The 27181-nt window shown below is 35.2% G+C and overlaps 1 protein-coding gene across 1 annotated transcript in view; it reads right to left on the bottom strand.

Moving 5' to 3' along the window:
- The window catches only part of LOC100027290 (myosin-8), a 48914-nt gene extending 22810 nt beyond the window's left edge, over positions 1-26104 (bottom strand). Inside the window, exons 1-20 of the mRNA XM_001371468.4 lie at positions 25949-26104; positions 23321-23564; positions 18496-18639; positions 18251-18407; positions 16470-16497; positions 16271-16373; positions 16089-16181; positions 15685-15748; positions 13134-13232; positions 12934-13037; positions 12422-12560; positions 10219-10337; positions 9977-10126; positions 9716-9886; positions 7959-8268; positions 7784-7851; positions 4368-4455; positions 4164-4281; positions 2708-2831; positions 2462-2598 (exon numbers count right to left, since the gene is read on the bottom strand). Of these exons, the coding sequence (XP_001371505.1) occupies positions 2462-2598; positions 2708-2831; positions 4164-4281; positions 4368-4455; positions 7784-7851; positions 7959-8268; positions 9716-9886; positions 9977-10126; positions 10219-10337; positions 12422-12560; positions 12934-13037; positions 13134-13232; positions 15685-15748; positions 16089-16181; positions 16271-16373; positions 16470-16497; positions 18251-18407; positions 18496-18639; positions 23321-23524 (2420 nt within the window). The 5' untranslated portion in view covers positions 23525-23564; positions 25949-26104. The remainder of the gene's footprint in view (positions 1-2461; positions 2599-2707; positions 2832-4163; positions 4282-4367; positions 4456-7783; positions 7852-7958; positions 8269-9715; positions 9887-9976; positions 10127-10218; positions 10338-12421; positions 12561-12933; positions 13038-13133; positions 13233-15684; positions 15749-16088; positions 16182-16270; positions 16374-16469; positions 16498-18250; positions 18408-18495; positions 18640-23320; positions 23565-25948) is intronic.
- Positions 26105-27181: the final 1077 nt, after the last annotated feature.

Genomic DNA, 27181 nt, shown 5'->3' on the forward strand with positions numbered 1-27181 from the left:
GAAATCAGGAGACATATCTAATACTACCTCCTGAACCAAATTATAAATTCCTTAGGGCCATAATTCAGTAAGATTTATAATTTCTCTACAAAGAACACACTTAAATTTAAATCCCTAACTTAATATCTGAATATGGTTTCTCCAGAAGAACCTGATGACTTGACTGAAGCAAAGGAAAGGTGGGATGGACTAATCAAGACCAAAATTCAACTTGAGACCAAAGTTAAACAGCTGGCTAAAAGAGCTGAAGATAATAAGAAATAAAGAGGTAGGTATTCAGCTTAATGTTGAATGCAAAGTTGTATTGAATGATTGATATGTTAGTTCTCAAGTGAGAGATTTTTCTTTTTGCCCAGTACGTGATCTGAGATCCCTGCCCTTATTGCCAATTTGTTGTTGTTGTTGTTTAATCATTTCAGTCATGTTCTTATTCTTCGTGACTCCATTTTGTGAGGATTTTCTTGGCAATGATACTGGAGTGGTTTGACATTTCCTTTTCCGACTCATTTTACTAATGAGGAAACTGAGACAAATGGGTGACTTAACCAAGGTAGTAAGTATTGCTTTAAGTGCCTGAAGCTGGATTTGAAAGGAGGTCTCTCTGACTTCAGGTCTGGCATTTTGTCCACTGTGCCACTTAGGTGCCTTTATCCTCTATAGCTCCCACTATCCAAACCTTTAGGGATCAAGAACACTATAATAAAAATTAACAAATGAAAATGCCTAACAATTTTGAACAATGCAATGTAATTTCTTAAACTAAGAATTATGTATTGTTTAAAAATTGAATTACAGAAGAAGAGATAAATATGGGGAAAATATCCTCATATATCATTGCTTTGGAAATAGCAAAATACCCCCATCACTTTTGCTTTGTCTCCCTTTTTAATGAATATATTAATGTTGTTAAAGATGGGAAATGGATAAAGGAATATCAGAGACTAACAGCATTCTTTAAGGAAATTTAATGTAAATTAATTGCCACAATGAGGAAACCACGAATCCATAAACTTCCTTAGTCAGAAAATATTTGATCATTTTCTCAAGTGGAAAAATATGAGAGTCAAGGGCTATATAAGTCTTGAATACCATTTATAAATCTTATAGAGGAAAGTAGATGTTAACAAGCAGAAATACCTCATAAAACAACAAGATGCAATGAAAGAAACAAAATATAGTCATAAAGAGACCAGGACAAAGAGAGAAAGAGATACAGATTGTTGAATGATGAAAGGATGTTGAATGGTGAAACAGGGAAGACAATAAACATATGAAATATGGGAAAGATCTGTCAAAATGACCAAGTATCCTCTTCAATGGCAATGGAGTTTCTACACTCAGACTTTTATATCAGTCGTTGATATACTTTACTGTAGGAGGGTGTAATGTGTTTATGAATCTGGTAAAATGTGTAAGTGCACTGTCAAAGTGTTTCAATTCCTAAACTTATCTTGGGGAGTAAAAACAAAAAAGAAATTAACCTAAAAAAATAAAAGTAAGAAGTATGTAGAATTAGCTTATTGTGACAGTCTGTGCCTAATCCTTCTGGACCAAATGTTATATATTAAATTACATCTTTTTTACTTCTGGGAGTTTTGAGTTATACCTTCAAAGGGAATACACATGGAATGATATTAAATAATAGGGTCTACTAGGTGAGGGAAAGAGTATATGCAGAAATAGTAATGAGGAACATGAAATGGGATGAAATAGAAATAAGTAATGCAATAGGATGACTCAGTAAGCACTTAGCTGATGAGGTTTGGCATATTTGGAAATAACTAATAATGAGACCAAGGACTTGGTTTGATTAGGAGATATCAAATAGTAGAGGACTTTAAAGACTGGATAATGAAATTTGGATTTGATGAATAACATTAAAAACTACAAATGGATTCTTTTTTAAAACCCCCATCTTCTGACTTAATATACTCAGTATTGGTTCCAAGGCAGAAGAGTGGTAAAGGCTAGGTAAAGTGACTTGCCCAGGGGGTCACACAGCTAGGAGGTGTCCGAGGCCATATTTGAACCCAAGACCTCTCATCTCCAGGCCTGGCTCTCTATCTTTTAAGCCAACTAGGTACCCCACTAAAATAGATTCTTAAACAGAATTGTAGCATAATGAAAATTTTGTTCACAGGAAAGTTTTCTGGGAGATATGAATAGAATAAATTGGTGAGGAGAGGTCTGAGACAAGGGAGCAAGAGGCATTATGATATGATAAAACTCTAAGGGGACAAGATACTCTGCTGTATGAAGTAGTGAGTCTCTTCTCACTGGAAGTATCCAAGCAGAATTTTCTATTAATGTAAGCCAGGGTATTGCTTCTTTAAGTGGGAATTTGGAATAGTTGGGTTCCTTCCAATGCTTATTTTTCCATTGCTAAAATTTGGTGATTCAATGTCTCTAGGAGTATTGAACCAGAAAAGTAGAGGAATTTTGTTGTTATTGTTATTATTACCTTCTTTGCAACATTTTCTGGTATTCTACCCTCATAAGGAATCCTCTGCACACGGCTTGAGTTCTGGTGATAATTTGTGCTAGCTTGTCATCTCTCATCTCTTCCAAGAGACCCAAAAGACCAGCTTTGAAGAAAACCTCAACAAAGAAAAGATCACAAATCATTTTCATTCTTCAGGAAGCATAAATCCAGTCGAAGTCACTTTATGTCATAATACCAGAAATAAAAAAAAAATTGTGCTTCTACCTTTGTGTGACCAAATTTATACTGGGTGTGATCCACATCAATCGATCCAAGAAGTTTCTCAGAAGCCTTCTTGCTATCAATGAACTGCCCTTCAGGAATAGCACTTGCATTTAAAACCTTGTATCTGTTGGATTAGATAAATTAGAATGTATTTAAAACCCACAGAAACATTAGTACAAAAGTTAGTTAATTGGTTTATTTGTTGATTTTCAATTAATCTCCACCAACAGAATAATGGAAATACCATTTATCAAATGCCTATGTATTATATGTCATAATAGCCCTGAAAGTTTAGATTGAATATCTTCTGAAACTTCTATTGAGCACACAGCATGTGCTAAATAAATATTTCTGAATAGAATTGATGAATATAATTGAATCTCAAGAGTGATAGTTCACAATATAGTTAATAATTACATTTGGCTATGTGCTAAGCACTCTACAATTATTATTTTATTTGGTCCTCATAATAACCTTGTGAGAGAAAGTATTCCAGATGAGGACACTGAGAGAAATAGAATTTATGTGAAATACTCATTCAACAGAATTAAAGTGTGTCTGAGATTGAATTTGAATTCAGTTCTTCCTAACTTCAGGTCTGAAGAGTGCCCAATTTAGAACCTGAAATTAACTGAAATTCAATTCCTGTCTCTATTAGTGTCTTCCCATCTCAGATTACTTTCTATTGACTACATATATATCATATGTAGCTAATTATTTATATGCTGTTTCCACCATTAGAATATGAACTTGTTGAAGGCAAGGACCATATTTTTCCCTTTCTTATGCCCCTAGCCTTTGAATAGTGCCAGAAACATTGCTCTTAATAAGTGCTTTTTGATTCACAGACACAATCCTGTATGATCTGGAAAAAAACACTTAATATTTCAATCACCTAGGCAATTCTCTAAAACTATAAAACAGTAAAACATTTGTCTTTATGTATTGGTAGAGGGATTTTCCTCACTGGGCATTCTCTTCAAATTGATGAAATCAGAGGTTCAGATAAAACAAATAATAAAACCAAAGAAATATTAATGATAACCTGAGAGAAAATTAAAATGTCAGAATAATTTAGAGCTGAAGGATTCTGTGGATCAAAGGGGGAAGTGACTTGTCCAAGGTCACACAAGGAGGAAATAGAAGAATTTGAATTCAAATCTATATCATTTATATTTTTTGTACTATGCTTCTCTTCCTTTATGAAATTTCATTAACTGTGTCCTGGAAAAAATATTTTTTCCTACTGTTTTTCTATTGTTCAATCTATATCTATTTCTCATCTTTAAGAAATGTCACATTTTCATTTATGCTGACATTATATTCTCTGTATCATTTGATTTGTTCATTTATATAATTTAAACAATATATGTCCAGTGTTATTACACCACTGCAATGGTGTAATACTGAGGGGTTCCATTGTTGTATTATATAAACTATACAGGGATAGATTAACCTTTGTTTGAAGTCACCATAGAGGATTCGGCTTGGGAATCCTTTCCGGCAAATTCTGATGCCTTCTAGCACACCATTACACCTCAACTGGTGAAGGACAAGTTCATGTTCCATGGCACCTGAAAGAAACCACCAATATGACCACTATGTTATAAAGTGAAGAACTTCTAGCCAAAATGTATATTTTAATCTGAGATTCTCTTACCAGGAGTTTTGGTTTCATTGGGAATGATACATCGTACAAAATGAGGGTGAGTGCTCCTTAGATTGGTCATCAGTTTATTTAAATTCTCCTAGAAGACCAATGACAAGAGTTTTATGAATATGGATTACATCAGAATCACAGAACCTCAAAAATGGAAGGGAACTCAAATACTGTCCAGGTTGATCTGTATCTGACCAAATATTCCTTCAAAAAATAAGACCTCCAATGAGTAGAAAACCATTTAAAATAACCTTGTGAATAGCAATTTGCCTTCTTATAGTAAGCAACAATTTGTGCCAGCTGAGAAGATAATGCTGATATCATTTTACTATCTGGACTTGTGTTTTCATTGTTGTTGGGAAATCCCAGAGGAAAACGTTCTCTGCCAATAGTGATCAGAAATTGTTCTGCGAACCTATAGTCTTGGAAAATGGCCTGAGAGCATTGAGAGTTTAAGTGAGCTCTCACTGTCACATTGCTAGTATGTGATAGAAGTGGGATTTGATCTCAAGTATTAATGACCAAAAGGCCTCTCTCAGTATCAGTGTACTGTGACAATCTTATATTGTTATAGTGCTTAAAAAGCATTCCTGTATAAAATGAAGGGATGTCCATCAGTTGGGGAATGGCTGAACAAATTGTGGTATATGATGGTGATGGAATCCTATTGTGCTATAAGGAATAATAAACTGCTTGATTTCTATAAGAACTGAAAAGACCTACATGAACTGATGTGGAGTGAAATAAGCAGAACCAGGAGAATATTATACATAGTAACTGAAATATAATGGGATGATCAAGTTTGATTCACTTTGCTACTAAAAGCAATTCAATGATCCAGGACAACTCTGAGGGACTTATGAGAAAGAATGCTATCTACATCTGAAGAAAAAGTTGTGGGAGTACAAATTCAAAAGAAAACATATGATTTATCACTTGTTTATATGGATATATGATTTAGGGTTTTTGTCTTAAAAGACTACTCTATTATAAAAATATGGAAATAGGATTTGAGTGATAAAATATGCATAACCAGTGAAATTGCTTGTCATCTCTGGGAAAGGGAAGGAAAGAGAGGAGGAAGACAAGAAGAATCATGTAACCATGGAAAAAATGTAAAAATTAGAAAAGTTAAAATTTAACTATCATAAAAAAGCACTTCTTTGTATTATCTCATATAATCCTTACAACAACACTATAAGCCAGGTAGACAAAGAATACCTAATCCACATAATCACAGAATCTTACATCTAGAAAGCATTCTAGTGGCTATTTAGTCCAACCTATACCTAATCAATCTTCTCTATATAGCATTCCTACAGATAATCATCCAGCTTCTGCTGAAAAACCCTTAATGAAAAGAAGGGTAGAGAAACTCATTACCCTTCAAAGATAGCTCATTCCACTTTTGGAAAATTTTGTTTTTGGAAAAATTTCTTACTTCAAACCAAAACTGATTTCTCTTCAACTCCTACTCATTTCTCTTAGTTTTCCTTTCTGGGGGCAAACTGAACATGTCTCCTCTTCTACATTCTAGCCTTTCAAATACATGAAAATAATCTATCGTGCCTGTACCCTGTTCATCATTTCACATCTCCCTTTTCCATTTTCTCTTTTTTGAGCAAAATATTCTTACTTCCAGAGGCAGCTGGGTGGCTTAGTGGATTGAGAGCCAGGTCTACAGACAGAAGGTCTTAGGTTCAAATCTGACCTCAGACATTTCCTAGCTGTATGACCTTGGTTAAGTCACTTAACTCCCATTGCCTGCCCTTACTTACTATTCTTCTGCCTTGAAACCAATGCACAGCACTGACTCTAAGACAGAAGGTAAGAGTTTATTTTTTAACATTTATTTATTTATTTAATTTAGAATATTTTTCAATGGTTACATGATTCTTATTCTTTCCCTCCCCTTCTCCTTACCCCCTCCCATAGCCAATGAGCAATTCAATTGGGTTTTACATGTATCATTGATCAAGACCTATTTCCATATCATTAATATTTGCAATAGAGTGATCATTTAGAGTCTACATCTCCAATAATATCTCCATAAAACCATGTGATCAAGGACATTTTTATTCTGTGTTTTTACTACCATAGTTCTTTCTCTGGATGTGGATAGCATTCTTTCTCCTAAGTCCTTCAGGATTCTCCTGTATCATTGTATTGCTGCTAGTAGAGAAGTCTGTTACATTTGATTGTGCCACAGTGTATCAGTCTCTGTGTACAACATTCTCCTGGTTCTGCTCCTTTTTCTCTGCATCAATTCAGAAGGTAAGGGTTTAAAAAATATCCTACTCCCTTCAACCAATCCTCATAAGATATTGTCTCCTATCCCCTTTTTATACTAGTTGGTCTCATTTGAATGTAATTAAGCATTTTTAAAATGTTTTATCAGGAACTGAAAAAAAAAACATTTCACATATCATTTAATCAAGTTAGACTATAACAAAATTACTATATTCTGTATTCTGGACATGCAACCCAAGATCATGCTAGTTTTTTAACTTAAAAAAAATAGCCAAACAACCAAAATATTGACTGATGGTAAATTCCAGTCCATTAATTGTCTCCAATATTTGTGAATTTGACTTTTTAATACCAAGTATAGGACTTTTTACCTTATGATATTTAATTTTATCAGATTTGGTCTACTGTCTCTCACTCTCTCACTTTCTATCTCTATGTGTGTGTGTGTATAGATAATAGATATAGATCAAATAAGATAATTTTTGAAAAGTGCTTTGCAAGCACTAGCATGCTGTTTGAATGCTAGATACCACCACCACCACCACCACCACCACCACTGCTACTACTGTTACTACTTCTACTTCTGTTGCTGCTGCTGCTATTGCAGCTATTATTTCTACTACTGACACTTTTGTCCAATCTGCTCATGATTCCTTCCAGCCTTAATGAGTATTGAAAGTGTATATGTGTGAGGGGAAGAAATGGAAACATATGCTATAGTCTAATCAGAGTGAATGAGGGAGGAGGTATGCAGACAAAAACAGCTAATATGATTGATGGGTCCATAAAAGTACCTTCCACACACAAAAGTAATTTGACAAACTCTTCTAGCTTAGTTACGATTGGTGAATTTGAAGATGTCTGAGGTCTATTTAATCCACAAGGGTACATTTCTAAAGGGCTTCACCTCCTTTTAAGCTCCTGAGTATTAAACTAGTCTTGCTAGTTTAAACTAGTGGTACTCTAAACTTGTCTATAATTCCAAGTAGGGATTGTTCCCGGCATTTCCTCATTTCTCAGGGTGCTTATGACGAAGATTGACACACAAGTGGCAGAGATAAGAAATAAGCATTTTCTTATCCCTCCAAACAAAATTTATCCATCACAATAATTATAAACATTTTTTGAAACTGACTAAAGGATATTGAATGAAGGATGCACTGTACCCTGAAAAGAGCTGACACCGTCTGGAAAGATGAACCTTTCTTCTTGGAACCTTTCTTTGCTCCACCCTCTGGGACAAAAAGATAATGCTCCAATTAAAATGGAATCTAGATGCTGCAATGTTCCTTGAGAATTTTATAGGAATCAGTATGTTTGGATGAATGTTATAGAAATTACCTGCTTCACCTGCAGCATATGCAGAGAAGAGATAAGCTAGAGTTTTCATTGAGGATTTCTGGTACAGCCCAACCACTGTCTCATTCAGGGGGTCCTTATTCTTGTCTAGCCAGCCTGCAATGTTGTAGTCGACAGTGCCAGCATAGTGTATCAGAGAGAAATGGGCTTCAACCTTTCCTTTGGTAGGTTTGGGTTTCTGGAAGTTGCTTGACTTGCCAAGATGCTGGTCATATAGCTTGTTCTTGAAAGATGTGTCTGTTGCTTTAGGGAACATACATTCTTCTTCCAAGATGGAGAAAATGCCTAGTGGCTGAAATACAGAGGAAAGACGTTGGATTTCAAACTATCCTCTTTCAAAAGAAAATATTGGCATTATTGTCATTTCTTTGGATAATCCCTAGCCCTAAATTAAGCAAACTGATTTCATAGAGCAAGAAAATGCTTTTATTTAAGGACAAAATAGATTTGGTTGCATACATTAAAGTAATCCTGTCCATGAGCTATACCATCAGATTATATGCAATAGCTATCTCACCACCACTAGGCTATAAAACAGTCACCTTATAAATAACTTTGTTTTGTAAGAGGTTGGGTTTTTTTAACCCTTACTTTCTTGTCCTAGTAACAAGTCTATGACAAAAGGGCAAAGATGAGGCCCAGGGTCACATAGCTATGAGACCAGATTTGAACTCAGGTCCTCTCAACTTCAGGCCTGGTTCTCTAACCACTGGGTTATCAATAGCTTCTAAGAGTTTGTTTTTAAGTGTTTATTTTTTTTAATAATTATTTTTGGCACGTGAGTCCATTTTCAAAGCTTATATCATTAAATTCAATCTTGTAGTTTCAGAAGTATATGCAATAATTATAATTACATTGAGATTTAAAAACAACTCCAATAATTAAATGTCTTTAATATACTTGAGTTCCTTTGCTATTTATATGGAAAGAATTAAAATCATTTGAATTTTGTTGCTTGGTGTCTTGATTCTGAATAGAGTAGCGATTTGGCTGGCTGTGAATATGGAGAATACACCTTTTGTAGTCTCCACATTTGTTCTGATTATATCATTTATAAAATAATCTTTATGGAAAATCAAAAGTAGGCTTGATTTAAATTGTGATTGTTTTTATCAATTCAGAAAAATATCATAAACCATTTTCTTAGCTTTTTGTTAAGTGCCTTTTAAAAAAAACCCTCACCTTCTGCCTTAGAATTGATACAAAGTATTGGTTTCAAGACACAAGAGAGGTAAGGGCTAAGCAATGGGCTCTAAGATTTGCTCAGGGTCACTTCCCAGCTGTGTGGGATGTGAAGGCCAGATTTGAACCCAGGAATTCTCATCTCTAGGTCTGGTTCTCTATCCAGTCACCTATCGGCCCCCTTGTTGAGTGCTTTAAAACAAGTCCCATCTCAGTTGTCCTAAGAATGTATTCACTTCCTCCCTCCCTCCCTCCCTCCCTCCCTCCCTCTCTCCCTCTCTCTCTTTCTCTCTCTCTCTCTCTCTCTCTCTCTCTCTCTCTCTCTCTCTCTCTCTCTCTCTCTCTCTATTTCTTTCTCTCTCTCTCTCTCTCTCTCTCTCTAATTTTTCCAATGGACAAGCTGGGAAAGAGCAGTTCTTTCCAAACTATTAAATGCAATATTTTTAATGCTCCAATCTTAAAGCAGGTGGAGGGTGACAAGAGTTGCACTGGCTATCTTTGAAGAGACATCTAAGAAAATCAATATAACCACTTTTTGAAAAAAAGTTCAAACACACCTTCTCTATGAGCTCTATGCAAGCAGCAAGGTCCATCCCAAAGTCAATGAATGTCCACTCGATACCTTCCTTCTTGTACTCCTCCTGCTCCAGCACGAACATGTGGTGGTTGAAAAACTGTTGCAGTTTCTCATTGGTAAAGTTGATGCACAGCTGCTCCAGGCTGTTGAACTGAGTATACACTTTGAGTAAGACTGGAGAAACAAGAAATTCTACAGTCAATCAAGTTATGATGTATATATTTAGAATTTGGCTACTCACATCAAAGATCTCAAAGCCAGCAATGTCCAGGACTCCAATGAAGTACTGTCTGGGCTGCTTGGTATCCAGTTGCTGGTTGATACGAGTGACCATCCACAGGAACATCTTCTCATAGACAGCTTTAGCCAGGGCGCCAACAGCATTGTGTACCTTCAAGGACAGAGGATATTTCATAGAACTACTCAGAGAATATCAAGAATGTATTCAATCTCTCATGATAAACTTAAGTAATGAATTTTTACCTGTTGCACAGTCTGGCCTTTGGTCACATATTCATTGCCCACTTTCACTCTAGGATAACACAATGCTTTAAGGAGGTCAGCAGAATTCAGATTTTGGAGATAGGCAGCTTTATCAGCAACTATGGGGTAGGATGAAATAAAGTTAGATTATCATACTTCTCAATCAAGTTTGTTATAGCTACTTAAAAATGCCTTTAATATCATGGCCTATATTTTACATTAAACTGTTGATTATTTCCATTGGCCAAGATGTATAGTCACCATGCATTTGTTGAAAGTATCCTTGGGGCTGTCATAGTACTCATCATCATTATCATCAATTCAGGTCAGTAGTCACATACTTCTCATCTCCACAGTTGTTAATGATAGGATACCTTTTGCCTCAAATTATATATTTATCTGTATATATAGATATATGTATTATCTCTCTAGTAGAATATAACTTTCTTGGGAGCAGGAACTATAAATAGAATATAAATATAAGATTCCTAGGAACCAAGAGCCTGCCGTTATAGTTTTATTTCTGCCATTAGCTTACTATGAAACTTTGGGTTAACTTTGGCCCCTGTTTCCTCATCTATAAAATAAAGGTGTTGATCTCTAGCCAGCGAGTACTGGTACCAGTTTAAGCTTCCTTTTGAGTGTTGGTTGTTAAAATATTAATGTGAACTTTTATTTCAAAAATTGACTTACTACAAATAAGAGCTTCATATTTTTATTTTGTTGATGGCCTAGATTTATGAAAGTAATGGAGAAAATGTTAATAATATAGATTAAATTTAAAATGATTCTTGGAGAACTGATTTTTAAATAAAAAAAGAAACAAATCTTACTTTCTGTCTTAGTATTAATTCTGAGACAGAAGAGTGCTAAGGGCTAGGCAATTGGGATTAAGTGACTTACCCAATATCACATAGCTAGGAAGTGTCTGAGGCCAGATTTAAATTCTCCCAATGCCAGGCCTGGCATTCTCTCCACTACTTAGCTGCCCTAATTCTTGAATGCTTATCAACATATCAGTGATTTCACCTCAACATTACCCACAATATATGCTCAAAGTCACATAAATTTATAGACAATAATTGGCATAGCTATTCAAAGACTGAAGGGTCTTGGCTTTGGAATTAGAAGGAAAATTAAAGATCATGAAGGGAATACATTAGGAAGGAAATAATTTTGTGGCAATTTCTCTGTCATATATTTTAAAATTTCTTTTTAAATAAAAATCAAATAAAATTAGTATTAGATATCTTCTCATTCTTTTTTCCTTCCTTGATGCCTACACTGGGCTCTGTTTTTGTTTCAGTAACACCACTTCTAATATTTTCTGCTTTGGGATATGTAGAAGGAAGTGATATCCTGGGGTGTGAACCTATACCCCAGCAATACTAGAAGGTTTTTATGCTATTGAGAGTAATATGTCCCATTTCAAAGACGCCACTTTTTTGCTGTTGGAAATGGTTCTAGGGTGGGAGAGGGGAGGAAGTAACTCCCTGTATGGTGCCATCTGAGCCATCTATATTTCTCTACCCTGAGAAACCCCAGATGTCTCTTATTAGTTCTGGTTCTGCTTTTCAACATGTTTATATGTACATTTGTGCATTAAATGGCTTCACCTCTTTAAAAATTACTCAAGATACATTTTTAAGTTTAACCTGCATTATTAACATTTTTTGCCTCTATTTTCTTAAATCTTGACTATCAATAGTGATTTGTAGTAATATCTGAATTCTGGGGTATAAATGGTTATGATAAAAATTTAATTTTTGGTTAACTAGTACTGGCAATCACTCCAGTACTCCTGGTATTTATGACTCCTTACCTACATATACAATATATGTGTGTGTATACAAACAGGCCCAAAATATGTGTGGTGTGTGTGTGTGTATATATATATATGTATGTATATATATATATATATATGTATATAATTTATGTAAAAGTCAAAGCAAGATATGTGAAGAATTCATGATTTTGTCAGTGTGGACTAATGAAGGTTGGTTAATCAATCTATATATCTCATTAAAGCTCATATTCACATAGTGATATTCTACAGTCATACACAGTTATGCCACACACACACACACACACACACACACACACACATATATATATATATATATATATATATAGTGATGAGTTAAGAGTTAGTTTCCTTCTGGATTTTGCATAATGTAAAGTCAAATGGATAGTTATTTGGTACCTTCAGTGCCATCTGGCTCAGCTTGTTCCTCTCTCTGCTTTTGCTTGAATTTCATGTTTCCATAGTGCATGACAGCTCCTGTAAGCTTGTAAATGGACACTTTTTCATCTGAAGTGAAACCCAGGATATCAATAGCACTCTATAAGAAGAAGAGATATGACAGAGATCAGGTGTAGTGTTCTCATCATTTTACTTTCTTTTAGGAGGAAGAGTTATTGATTTGTTTAGTTACAAGATAAGATGCGTCATGAATTTTTCACTTGTAATGCATAGGATGTTAAATTTACACAGAAAAACAAAAGCAAAACTCTAAAATTGTTAACATAGCTAAATACTAAATCCCAAGGGATGTTACAAGGAAGCCACAGCAGAGTCAGACTTGTGTAAACCCACCAATAGAACCTGCTAGCATCACTAAAAACTCAATCATACATGTCTACTATATTGACAATGAGCCAGTAATTCCATCTTCATGTTGAAAAGACAATGGACTTTTTATGTGTGTTACTTACATCAGTGGCAATCAATTCCTCCTGATCATCAATGCTGGGAACAGTGATCTCCCCTTGACTGACAAAGGTGTAATCATATGGGTTGGTGGTAATCAGAAGCATTTCTAAGCATACAAAGTACAGGGTATATGGTTTGAGTTTGAACTTGCTAATGGGATTATTAGTGCCCTGGTAATAAATAAATTAAAACACTGCTTTACCAATTAGCTCTGGCTTCTTATTGGATGTGATCTGATAAAAAATGTGATAACTTCTTTCAGCCTTTAGTTGAAAAGTAACTCTAGACTTCTCTAGCAGATCTAGAATGACAAGTAAATGGAAAAATGTACATTTAAAAATATTTGAAGTGTTTACAGAAATTAAAAATAAAACAAAAACATTTCATAATCATGTTGTGAAAAATACACAACTATAATGAATATGCAATAAAGAATATATGTTTAAAAGGAATAATTTATTAGTTGTTTTTTCCTTGCTGGCCTATATTTTTAATGACATCATCATAAAAGAAGTATTGTAACTGGATTCACATGCTAATTGTGTGAAGAACATTAGATCTGGATTCAGAATAAGTCTTGAATTCAAGTCATAGGTTTTTGACTTATTATCCATATGACTGTATGCAAGTTACCTAATCTTTCTGAGTTTCATTTTCTGTTCGTAAAGTGGCAATAATAATACTTGAATTAGCAAGAATTACTCACAAGTATGGGTCTAAATCCACTTTCATCTAAGTGGATATATTTCTGTCAGAGGAAGGTAGCTTTCTGGTAGTAGTTATTTTAATATATTATTAACATGGAATAATATTAACATGGGACTTCCATGTCTTTGCTCATAGTTAAAGAGCATTGGGATGGCCCCAGAAGTTTCTAGATGAAGAATATCATGGGATTAAATGCAAATATGCTGGGACAATGTCCACAGTCTTTACCAACCCAGGATTTACCTCCAAAGATTGCTCAGATATGATATGGCTATTAGTTAATGAGGAATACCTGTGCTAGGACAACTTGATTCTTTTCCCCCTTTAAGGTATGGGCTTTACATAAGCTAAGAAATAATATTTTCACTCAATAGAATGACAATACATCACAGTTATCTGTGATCTAATCCATACTATTCCATCCATCTAGGGATGAAGTTAAAACCCATTCAATTCTTCTCATATACTCCCATAAAAATGAGCTCAAGGACTTTCTCTATTTATCTGATCATTATGTATTTGTGAGTGGAACATTAAGGCTACCATTTGCTCTCTTGCCTTGTACACTATCTGCTAGACTACATGCCTCTTTTAAAAATAAATTGTTTTCAAGCAATAAAAATCTACTTTCTCTAACTCCCACCTTCTCCCCAACATTAAGAAAGAAAAACAAACCCCTTGCTACAAATACATGCATGTATAATCAAGCAAAATAATTTCCATGTCAAAAACATGTATTTGAATTTTTACTCTGAGTCCATGAGTCCTTAGGAATGGATTGGTCATTGTGACAATTAGAGTTTTTAAGTCTTTCCAAGTCATTTGCCATTACAATATTATGTAATATTGAAATATTATATAAATTGTTATATAAATTGTTCTGTAGGTTTTGCTCACTTTATTCTGCTTTGGTTCATATAGGTCTTTCCAAGTTTCTCTGAAATATGCTATAACTTGTTTAGGTATTTCTCAGTCACTGGGAACTCGTTCATTTCTATTTTTTTCCACCAAAGAAAGTTGTTGCATATACTTTTCTACACATAGGCCCTTTTCTTCTTTCTTTGATTTTGTTGTGGTATAGACCTAGTAGTGGTAGACAGCTTAACTTTTTTTTTAACCCTTACCTTCCAATTTAGAATCAATACTTTGTATTGGTTCTAAGGCAGAATAGTGGTAAGGGCTAGGCAATGGGTGTTAAGTGACTTGCCCAGAGTCACAGAGTTAGGAAGTGTCTGAGGCCAGATTTGAACCTAGGACCTCCCATCTCAATCCACTGAGCTATCCAGTTGCCCCCTTAGACAGTTGCTTAACTCTTGATATTGAAAGTTGCTGGCCTTTAGATTAAATGCTAAAGGCACACTTTATTAAAGCTGACTGTCAATAATACCTTTCTTTCTAGGGTGACTTCTGGGTCAGAAAATTCACACTGTATGGAAAAACTCTTAAGGGCATCCCATATGAATAAAATCCCCTAAGAAAAGCCCTTTATAATCCTTCTAGTTTTAAGGATTCCCCTCTTCTTTAAAATGATCTTGATCTTACCTAAATGTTTACATGTTACAAATCCCAGAAAACTATACACTCCTTGGGCATGAGGATAGTTTTTCATTTTTGTCCTTGTATTCTCAATGTCTAGCATAGTGTTTCATACATAGTAGGAATATAATTAATACTTGCTGAATTGTTGAAATGGTTGTTGAAAAGAAAGTACTATGGCACATAATTAAGACGTAGTCTGGATCCTCTGAGACCTCACATCCACTGAGGTATCCTCCTTATTAATATCTATCAGGTAAAGGCACTGATTCCAAGTCTGGAACATTCTGGTTTTATCAGCTGTGTGTCTTGTGGGCAACACCAGTCATTCATGTATAAGATAAACCTACATTTATTTCAGGCAATGCTTTTTACAGCAGGCTAGTGTTTTATAGGATTCAAGATCAAAAATATCATAGAAGTCCTCCACCCAACCCCCAAACCCCCCCAAAACCAAACCAAAACCAAACCCAATTCCAATTCATATTTTCCCTTCTCTTATTACTTACATGTTTCAATGTCAGCTGAAGCCAGTTTCCCTGTGGTACCAAAGTGGATCCTAATGAATTTACCCTTCAGAGGAAAAAAACCATTATTTGAGCCATCAACTTGGAAGCAAACAAAATATATACAGTGAACAGAATTCAAAAATTCATAGACATGGCAGCTCTATCCCTGATGAACAATATGAATGAGTCTTATTTTTTTTTTAAACCATACCTTCTAATTATCAGTTCTAAGACAGAAAAGTGGCAAGGATTGGGCAATCTGGGTTAAATGACTTGCCCAGGGTCATATACTAGGAAGTATCTGAGGCCAAATTTGAATCCGGATCCTTCCACTCCAGGTCTAGAGCTCTATCCACTGTGCAACCTAACTGCTCTTGAATGAATCTTAGTGTTATATAACTTACAAAGCGGGATGAGTTGTCATTCCTCACAGTTTTGGCATTTCCAAAGGCCTCCAGCAGGGGATTGGCACTGATGATTTGATCTTCTAGTGTCCCCTTAAAAGGAAAAAGCAGTTTTCATATCAAGTACACATACCTGAAAGCAAGGGGAAAGACATTTAACCTGACTTTGATAATGGACTCACCTTTCCAGAATCTTCTTTTTTCTTCTCCCCAGTCACTGCAATTGTTGCAAAGTACTGAATGACACGTTTAGTGTTGACAGTCTTTCCAGCACCAGATTCTCCACTGCCAAATCCAAATGAATGAAGCAGTTCAGACCTTTAAACTGTACGGCTAATAGAAGTCGAAAAACCAGCACAAAAATGCATATAATGTACTTACGTGATTAAGATTGACTGATTCTCACGATCTATAAAAGACAAAATAAGAAACTTCTTAATATTTCATAGTGAAAATTGGCATTCTGCATAGAGGTATATTAAAGCATCTACTTGAAATGATCTTATAAAATTTAAATTTATTATTAATTTGCATGAATACATATATACCTTTGTATATATATATGTGCATAGATATATAAAGATATGTGTATATATATATATATGTTTTTGTTAACCTTTAATTACCAACTTTATGTGGAAATGAATAAAATTAACTAATATTTGACCAAAAATCCCATCTGCTAAGTCTACAAGAGGTAGTCAGTCACTCCTCTCTTGAAGAGCACCCAAAAGTCTATAACCTTTTTAAAGACAAGAACTGTTTTATTCTTGGCTCTGTATCTTCAGCACCTAGTCTGGTGCCTGGCACATAATAGGGCACTTAATATGTGTTTCTTATTTAAATTATTTTATAAACATAAAATATATTATTTAAATTCTTAACTTCTGTATTTAAATCAAGGCATATATGTGTATATATACAAAGATGAAAATAATTTATAATTAGTGTTAACATATTTGATATTTGAAAAGAAAATAAATTTGACTAGATTCTGTTTCTGAATATAAGGAGAGTACATAAAGATGCCCAAGTAGTCCTCAGGGAGCCATATGCATAATATTGCTATGTGTAGCAGCCAAGCATAGACTACATGGAGTAGTAGAAAGGAGAAGTCAGGAAACCTGATCCTGTCAATAACTGGCTATGTGATCCTGGGCAAATCAAATTCACCTCTTTGGGAGTTGGTTTCCTTATATATAAAATAAAAGTAATTTATCTCTAATATCCTTATGATTTTCTAATTTGTAAAAGTTTAAAAAGATACATGTATATGGTACCATAAATCACAGATTATAGAAATGAAAAGGACTTCAGATGCCACCTAGACTAACCACTTTATTTTATAGATAAGGAAATCAAGGCTCAGAAGGGTGAGGTAATTTGCTCACTGGTAACAGTTTTGAAACGTGGGATTGGATTTCAGGTCTTCTGAATCCAGAGACACTTTTCACTGTATCACAAATTTTCTAAAATTGTTGAATTTCTTCAAAAGACAATATATTATTATTAAGGATTTTTAAAACTAGACCAGATATCCTTTGCTATCAGCCCTAGTATACTATAAGCTCTTTAAAGGCAAGGATTGTATCATTTTTTTCATTTTTGTTTCATCAACATTTCTCAATAGAGGGCTTTGCATGGTGTGAAGAGGGATTTAAAAATGTTTCTTGAATTGAACATTTGATTCAGAAAATAGTTATCTAATGTATAGCTAAGACCAAAGCACAAGCCACAGTAGTACACTGGTAGCAGTTTTTAGAACCTAGAAATGATTTTTCAAAATGGAAAATGACAAATTCTAAACAGAAGTGACAGGTTACTGTTCACATCAGGCACCTTGGCAGTTTTGAAGGGGGAAGAGATAAGCCTGCTATTTCTAAGAAATTGAGGATTAGAAATATTTTTAAAAGATACAATTTATAAGATAAAAAGGGGGCCATGTAGTATGGTAAAAAGAGTGCTAGACCAGGAGAGGTTTGAAATAATATCATAGCTCTGATATTTACTAGCTGTGTAGAATTCCCCAAATCACTTACCTACCTCAGCTTACTTTATATGTAAAATACTTGAAACAGCTATAAAAGTAATACTATGCAAAAGTGTTATAATGAAAGTACTACATAAATGTGAGTTTATATTAAAAGAGATAAATTGCTTACCAGTTAACATGAACTGATAGGCATTGTCAGAGATGGAGAAGATGTGGGGAGGGGCCTCCTGTCGTTTTTTGCCTCTGTAGGCAGCCACCACTTCTGGGTTATACACTGGTAGCCACTTGTAGGGATTGACAGTGACACAGAAGAGGCCTGAGTAGGTCTGTAGGAAATCAGGAAATAATATCAACCAGGATTTGCTTGCTAACGTAATAAGATCTGTATACAAATAAAAAGAATTGCACACTTACATAGATCATCCAGGCTGCATAACGCTCTTTCAGGTTATACAGGACCCCAGGTTCATGAAGGTGAGTCATCATGGCCATGTCCTCAATCTTGTCATATTTGGGAGGGTTCATGGGGAAGACTTGATCATCCTTCACAGTGAGAGTCTAGCAAGGAAAAGAAGAGGACATTTTGCATCAACTAAAAAACTCCAGGCGTTTTTTTTTTTTGAGAGTAACATCCTTTTTTAAGCATTGAAGTCATCAACTATTAGTAAGCCCATATAGGGAAAAGCTGTGTGTGAATGGGGAGTCCCAATAGTGAAATTAAATCAAGCCAAGTGAATAACGTATATTAATCATCATGTGCAAAGAGCTAGAGATACAAAGAAAAGGAAAAAAGTCACAATCCAATGTGGGAACCAATTTACAAACAACTATATATGAACAAGATATACATGGGAAGGCTTTTTGCAAAAAGCAGGTTTTTATCTGAGGCTTGAAGGAAGCAAAGGAGGTCAGGAGATAGAGAAGAGGAGAGAGAATTCTTGACATGAGAGATAACCAATGAAAATGCATAGTCAGGAAATGGAGTGTCTTGTGCCAAAAAAAAAAAAGAAGAAGAAGAAGATTGGTATTTTTAGATTATATTAGAGTATATGGGAGGAAGCAAAGAGTGAGAAGCATGAAATGATAAGAATGGGTTAGGTTATGAAGATGTTTAAAAGCCAAATAGAGAATTTTATATTTTACTCTTGAGAAAACCACTGGATTTTATGAAGTAAAGAATGATATGATTAAATCAGTTCTTTAGGGAAGTAATTTTGGCCATTTGGTGGAATATGGACAGGATGGACAGGAAAATCAGACATCCTTGACAGTAAAAGGTGAGGGAACACAGATAATAAATTTAATTTTGGACATGTTGAATTTAGCCTTCCAGTTTGTGATGTTCAATAGGCAGTTGGAGATATAAAACTGGAGATCAGCAGAGAGGTTAGGGTTGGTTAGGGTGGGCTAGCTGTATTGGGCTAGCTGGCTAGCCCAATTGGAGTGCTGAGCCTAAATCAGAAAGATGTGAGTTCAGGGGCAGCTAGGTGGCTCAGTTGATAATAGCCAGTCCTGGAGATGGGAAGTCCTATGTTCAGCTCTGGCTTCAGACACTTTCTAGCTGTGTAACCCTGGGCAAGTCACTTAAACCCCAGTCCAAACCCTTATTCCTTTTCTGCCTTGGAACCAATACTTAGTGTTGATTCTAAAACAGAAGGTACATTTTTTTTTCTGTAACCTTGAGAAAATAATAGCATATACTTTACAGGTTTGTGTGTGTGTGTGTGTGTGTGTGTGTGTGTGTGTGTGTGTGTGAAGATCAAATGAAATAATAATTATAAAGCACCTGGCATATGTTTAAGTACTCTATAAATATCAGGAGTTATGATGATGGATAAATAGATCTGAGAATCACCTACATAGAAATGATAATTGAAATTATGGGGCCTGATGAGATCACCAAACAAAATAGTATAGAAGCAAAACAGAAGAAGGCTAAAGATAGGCACTTAGAGGTCTCAACATTTAGCAGGTGTAATCTTGGTGAAGATTCAGCAAAGGAGACAGAAGCATCAGTTAGATAGATAAAAAGGATACCAGGAGAGAGTATAGTCATAAAGTTTAGAGAGAACAGAGCAATCAAGGAGAAAAAAGTGAACGAGAATGGCTTCAAAAGTCAAGAAGGATTATGATTAAGAAAGAGTTATGAGATTTTAAAATTAAAAGATTACTGGTAACTGGAAACAGCAATTTTGGTTGAATGATGAGATCTGAAACTAGACAACAGTAAGTTAAGAAGAAAGTAGAGGTGGAGGTCCTGATTCTAAATGGCTTCCTAAAGAAGTTAAGATATGAAATGAATCAGATATATACGATGAGGCTTAGTGAAGATAAAGTGAAAAGTTTTTTTTGAAGATTGGACAAAATCATAGACAGAAAGAAAACAGTAAGAACCTGGGTAGAGATTGAAGATAAGTGAGAAATGGGAATGATAGAGGAAGAAATCTAATGGAAAAAATAGGACGGAATAACATCACTTGAGCATTTAGAGGAATATACCTTGGCAAAAAGGGCTACTTTTTCAAGTGAGACATAGGTAAGGGAGACAGTGGAATAAGGCATCTGAGTGATATAGGATAAGGAGGAGAGAATTCTTTGAGAATAACCTCAATTTTTTTGCAGTGAAATATGAAGCAAAACTCTCAGCTAAGAAGGTGAGGGAGAAGAAGAGCAATGGAATTTTTAAAATTTTAATTTTATTTTATCAATTTAGAACATTATTCTTTGGTTACAAGAATCATATTCTTTCCCTCCCTCCACCCACCCACCCTTCCCATAGCCGATGCACAATTCATGCAGGTATTACATGTGTCCTTGATCAGAACGTATTTCCATGTTGTTGATGTTCGCACTAGGATGATCATTTAGAGTCTACTTCCCCAACCATATCCCCTTCAACCCATGTAATCAAGCAGTTGTTTTTCCTTTGGTGTTTCTACTCCCACAATTTTAATGGAATTTAAGGAGAGTTGAAAGGGTTTAGAAATTCCTGGCAGGGTGAAGAGGTGACAGAAAATTGCAATAGGGGCATGCATGGCACATCTACTTTGTTCTGATTTCAATCTATCTCTCATAAAAGTTATTTCCCTTATACCTGTCACACCTCTTCTAAAAATACTTTAGCAGCTCCCAATTATTGCCTTCCAAGGAGAAGTCAGACTTTTTACAGCCATTCAAAGTCTCTTCCATTTGGAACAACCTTAGGTCTTCCAGATTTATATTGCTCCTCTCCATGTACTTTTTGTTCCAATCAAACTGATCTATTCTTTATCTCCTGAACAAGCTCTTTGTTCATGCCATTGCCTACAACTGCAATAGTAATAATTTGCATTTATAAAGTACTTTAAAACTTACAAGACAAATTCTTCCCAATAACTCTCTGAAATAAGGAGGGAACTGTTTCAGACAAGTTTCCTTACTTGCCTTTAATTTAGTAAGATCTGAAGCGTCTCTGGCCTCTGACACATTTTGGCTGTGGCTTAACTTCTCAGTATTCCAGCAGCTCTCTGAGACTAAAAGTTGTGGAAGAGGTGCTAATCTCCCTCATTAGAATCCCTTAAACTCAAGTGCAGTCCAAAATCCAAAAGAAAATTCAAGGAATACTCTTACATATCTTAAATGACCAAAAATAAATCATTTTAATAGTAAGTCATAAAAGGAATTCATTTTAATTCTGTAAGTACAAGCAGCTGGTGCAGCTAGGTGATATAAAGCTGGGCCTGAAGTACGGAAGACTCAGGGAGTTCAAATATAGCCTTAGATACTTTTAATAGCTGTGTAACCCTGGACAAGCCACTTAACTGTGTTTGTCTCAGTTCCTCATTTATAAAATGAGCAGGAGTAGGAAATGGCATCTTTGCCAAGAAAACCTCAAATTGGATCACAAAATGTCAAACACAACTGAAACGATTGAATGACAACAAAACAAGTGGCTACCTAGAAGGATCAGTGCACTCATGAAAAAACATCCTAAAGCTGTAAGCTGTTTGAAATAGGTAATGCACTGCTCTGTCATAGAATATGCCATGTTTGTAATCAACTTCCTGTTTGGAAGACTAATTTCCTTCTTCCCTTCTCCCCTTGAGGTCCCCTGCCACATGGAGGCTAATTGTTGCCTAAGGAAAGAACATTCCAATTTTTACCAGTTGTTTTGTGATTCTGAAGACACAGTTAGATTTGAACCAAACAGTATGTTTTCTATACTGTTTTTTCTTTCCCTTATTTGTCTATTCAGTTTCTATAAATTTCTTAAAACTCAACTCAAATGCTACCTTCTCCATAAAACATTCTCTGGTTCATTTTTTTTAAACCCTTACCTTCCATCTTAGAATCAATATACTAAGTATTGGTTCCCAGGCAGAAGAGTAGTAAGGGCTAAGCAACTTGCCCAGGCTCTCATAGCTAGGAAGTGTCTGAGGCTAGCTTTAAACCCAGGACCTCTCATCTCTAGGTCTGACTCTCAATCCACTGAGCCCCTTTCCTGCCTTCTGTTTTTTTTTAAAATTCAAGAATAATAAATCTATATTAAGTACCTACTATGTATAGAACATTAAGAAATTCACTGCAACATATAAAATTTAGATAAGGCATGAACTTTTTACTTTTCCTGATTTTTCCCTAGGACCTCACCCTTTATTTTACATCACTCTATACAATTGTTTTGGATGTTTTATTGATCAGTTATCATCTGCAGTAGTAAAGAGAATTCACAAACTGAGATCTCCTACCCTTTGAAGTATTGGAGAATTATATCACACTAGTAGATAGTAAGTTTCATGAAGACAAAAGCCATTTCTTATCTAAACTTTGGATCTCCTCTAGTGTCCAACACAGTGTTCTGTAAGCATTCATACAACGAGGTTCACCTAGTAGGGAGATTTTGCTAAGGGTTATATTCCCCTTCCTGCTCAGAAAAACAAACTGTAAATACAGGGGCATGATAGTGGCCATCACCTTGGCTGTCTACCAGGTAATGCTAAATATATACTATTAGATTCTAATCTAACCAAGGAATCTTTGTGTGTGTTCCAAGAGGCCTCAAGGAACCTTATATGTTCATAAATAATGTTGCTATATATAGCGGCCAAGCACTTGGGAGACCCAATTATGCCAGTAATTAGCTCTGTAAGATAAGTCTGTACATAACATTATGTCTATAAATAACCTATTGGTTGGGAATCCCTGGATCAAAGGAACAGAATCATAAGAATCATAATTTTCTATTCATATTTTTACTCACCACTCCACCTTCTGTCTTCACAGTTACTTTCCCCCCTTCTTTACTCTGTATGGTACTTTTCACATAGGATTCCTTGGCTTCCACCACAAAGACTGAAGTTTTAGCATCAAAAGGCTTGTTTTGGGCTTCAATTCTCTCCTTCTCAGATTTTCGGAGATAAGGAGCAGCCTCTCCAAAAATGGCCATTTCGGAGTCTGAACTCATGGCTGCAATTTTTTATTTTTAAAATTTTTAGAGAATTTTGCTAGGGAGAGGAAAATGAGAGAAAAGAGTGGTAAATATAAGTTATGAGGTTAAGTGAAAGAAATGTTAAAGATAACTTCCCTGAACCCTAGTTTCCTCTTCTGTAAGGTTGGAGGATGAAGTTGGAGAGGAGCAGTCTAGAACAGAGTTGTTAAACCATTTTTTTTTTTGGTCATAGACCCTTTTGGCAGGCAGTCTGATGAAACCAATAAACCCTTTCTTAGAATAATGTCATTTCTAAAAAATATCATAATAGAAGGAAATACTAAATTTCAATTAGAGATTTGTGAAACTTTATCCTTAGATAGAATTCATTTGTTCCTCCAAGCTACTACTCACTAGTGCCAAGAGAACTAAAGGACTATTATGGAATGAGATGGTAACTTGGGGCTTCACTTTCAGCAAGCCATAAATCTCTTCCATTTACTTAGGGGGAGGAGTATAGTGTACTGGAACAAATGATGAATCTGGAATGAAAAGTTTCAGTCCTCGCTCTGCTACCTGCTTTCTTTGAAATATCCCCCTCCTTGGGTTTCAGTTTCTTCATATGGAAAATGGGAGACTTGAACTAGATGAGCTCTAAAGTTGTTTCTAGCATCCAATCCTATGATCTTATCTTGTTGCCTCAGGCTTAGGTGAGGAATGATAATCTGATAATTTCTTTACATGTAAAAAGTAATAAAATCACCAGCTAAATCCACTTATACTATATTGTACTTATACTAAGTACAATTATTTCCTGCTCTTGAAGGCTTTCTAATTTATATGTATAATTCTTCAAAAGGAAAGATTGAGATTTATAGAGAAAAAATTTGATAATAATAGTGTTTTCAAGCCTAAACATTTTTGTTCTTTTATGATTTCATGAGGAACATGTAATTAGTTCACTATCCCATAGCTTGTTTTAAAGTGCATGTTTATACCAATGTTTGGCATGCCATCTTTGGGGTTGGGTTGTCTTTTCTTTTTAGTTTATTTGTAGTACACTAGACCATTTGTGGTTGAACTGTGTACCAAGGAGTTGGCCTCTCCTTAATCCCACACAATTCTTCAAGAAGCCTCTCTTTTGACTATCAGTTGCACTTAGAATTCCATCAACAACTTACTAAATCTTTAGTATAAAAATAATCTGAATATCTTAGTGGAAAAAAAGCCTATTTCTCCACTTTGGTTCCAGGTATTTTCTTCTTCTGATTGAGAAAAGGAAAGCAGTACAAAATGGGAATTTTCATTACAAGGACTGCATAGTACTATTCTCTCCATGCTTTCTCCATCCTACCAAATAAATGTACTTCATTTTTTTTTGTTTTTAGTATCACATGAAAACACTAATATGGAATAATAATGGATACACTAGTTTGAAGGAAGCTTAAAGAATAACTAGTTCAAATTCTCTATTTCAAAAATGAATAAATTGAGGTTTTAAGATCCCTGGGAAAAGATCAAGTTTCATTTAAAATTAGGCATGTTATTTCACTAGAGGGCAGCTAAATGGTGCAGCAGATACCATTTTTCTGAGTTCAAATCTGGCCTTAGAATCTTACCAACTGTGGGATCTTGGGCAAAGCACTTAATCTCAGTTTGCTTTAGTTTTCTCACCTATAAAATGAGCTGGAGAAGGAAATAGCAAACCACTCTAGTATCTTTCCCAAGAAAACTCCAAACTGAGGCACAAAGAGTTAGATATGACTGAAACGTGACTGAACAACATTTCACAAAGTGGTGGTAGCATGACATAATTAAGAGGAAGACCTGTGTTAAAATCTTGCTTCTAACATAAATTGCAAAGTAGGTGTTGATTTCCTTCACAGGGATTTCCTAAACTCCTAAAGTCATAGCCCCCCCCCAATAAAAGCAAAATTACAGAAAGTTCTTACACATTTTTAATTGAATGCAGATTGTTCTAATGGAAAATCAGAAAATAGAGTCTATGTTATTCTTTTAAATTAAGATTAACATGTATGTATGTCTTCACTCATGAAATTTATCCCAAAACATTTCATTCGTTCCACATTAATTCAGCATCTGTTATATGAAAAAAGGCACTATACTGGTTATTTTGGATTAGATGAATGTTATTCTAGTATATGTTAAAGAAGATGCCTTGTAGCATTCAAAGCATTTTGTAAAGGGAGAATAAGGTGAGATCATTTATTAAGCCAAATAGTCTAAGCCTAGCTAAATCTTTTCTATAAACTAATCCTATGATATTGTGACATATTCTCTAAGCAATACACTTTCTGTCAAAATTAAGCATTTACAGGTATTCACCTAGAGATTCCATGTCCTTCAAAATGATATGCTCAAGATGAAGATATCAAAAATATGGTATTTCCTTCACTAAATGTAATGGAATTTTAGAGTACTAATAAAGCAGGATCTTACCTCTTTTGATGGAGATGAAGTAGATAAAGTATATAACACCTTGAAAAATGGTCAGTACTAGAAAATAAAAGAGCAAGTTATTACTCAAGCACTTTCCAAAACACAGTACAGAATAAGGGAGATAACTGAATTAAAAACACATGCTGGCAAGAGTTTGTATTAAAATGAGTTCATAACAGCAGAAGCTATAATATGAAAGCCAAAATAGAATGAAAATCAAGGCTCTGTTCTTCTACTATCCTAGTCCCAAGTCATTCGACACTTACCTCTTAGCTTCTGGGGGAGATGAGACACTCAGGTCTCTGGGGGCACTTATATAGAGACTGATCTGTCCTTGCCATAGCCACCTCCCCTTTGTTTGGGCAAAACATTTGGCAACCTAAACACTCAGCATAATTCCTAGTGACATTAGGGATGTTTGGATATAATTAGAAGTATTCCCTGCCATTTTGAGTATGCAAACCAATTGCCTATAAATAATTTGGCAGCGGCCAATCTGAAGACAGGGAATATTTTCTAGTACATTGAGAAGGCAATCTTTTACAGTAGCTTGTGAGGGCCTCTGAGCTAATTAGTAATGGGCTATATCAGGGTTGGCAGCTCTTAGCATGCCTGACCCTGAAAAGCTACAGTGAGCCAGTGCTATTTGTGCTTAGGGTCCTTTAATGCTTTCCTCTCTCTGCTTTGCCAAGGACCCCTCTAATAGCTTTCATCTTGTCCTTTGCTTCAGACAAGTTTCTATAAATGTATGGTATGAGTACATTTTTACACTATCCCAATACCATGGTCTCAGCATTCATTCACTCTTTTTTGACATGCTAAAATAATACTTTATTATTCTTTTTAGTGGTCTGGGACCCAAGGATTTATCTCCATTTTTTTTTAGAAAAAGAGCATTTATTCTTGATTCTATCCACTCTGTCCCACTTGGACCTATTGCTAAAACCCATTAAGGCTTATGATATTCCTTCTATCTTCTATGCTTTAAGCAGGAATGACAAGATACGCCCTTCTTTGTACCCCTGAAATATGTACACTAAGTGTCGCTTTCTTTAAGCTTACATAAAAGTAGCCTGCCAGTGGATTAATTACTCTTTGAGATAGTGTAATATCGAATTTACCTAGTATTGTAATGCTCTTCTAGAGCTACTAACGCATTGGGTTCTTTCTGGTATATACTAATCTTTTTGAGAGGCAATAGCCCTCACTGGCCACCAGAGGGTACTCGTCCTG

The sequence above is a fragment of the Monodelphis domestica genome, chromosome 2 (assembly GCF_027887165.1).
Source record: "Monodelphis domestica isolate mMonDom1 chromosome 2, mMonDom1.pri, whole genome shotgun sequence".
Classification (NCBI taxonomy): Eukaryota; Metazoa; Chordata; class Mammalia; order Didelphimorphia; family Didelphidae; genus Monodelphis; species Monodelphis domestica.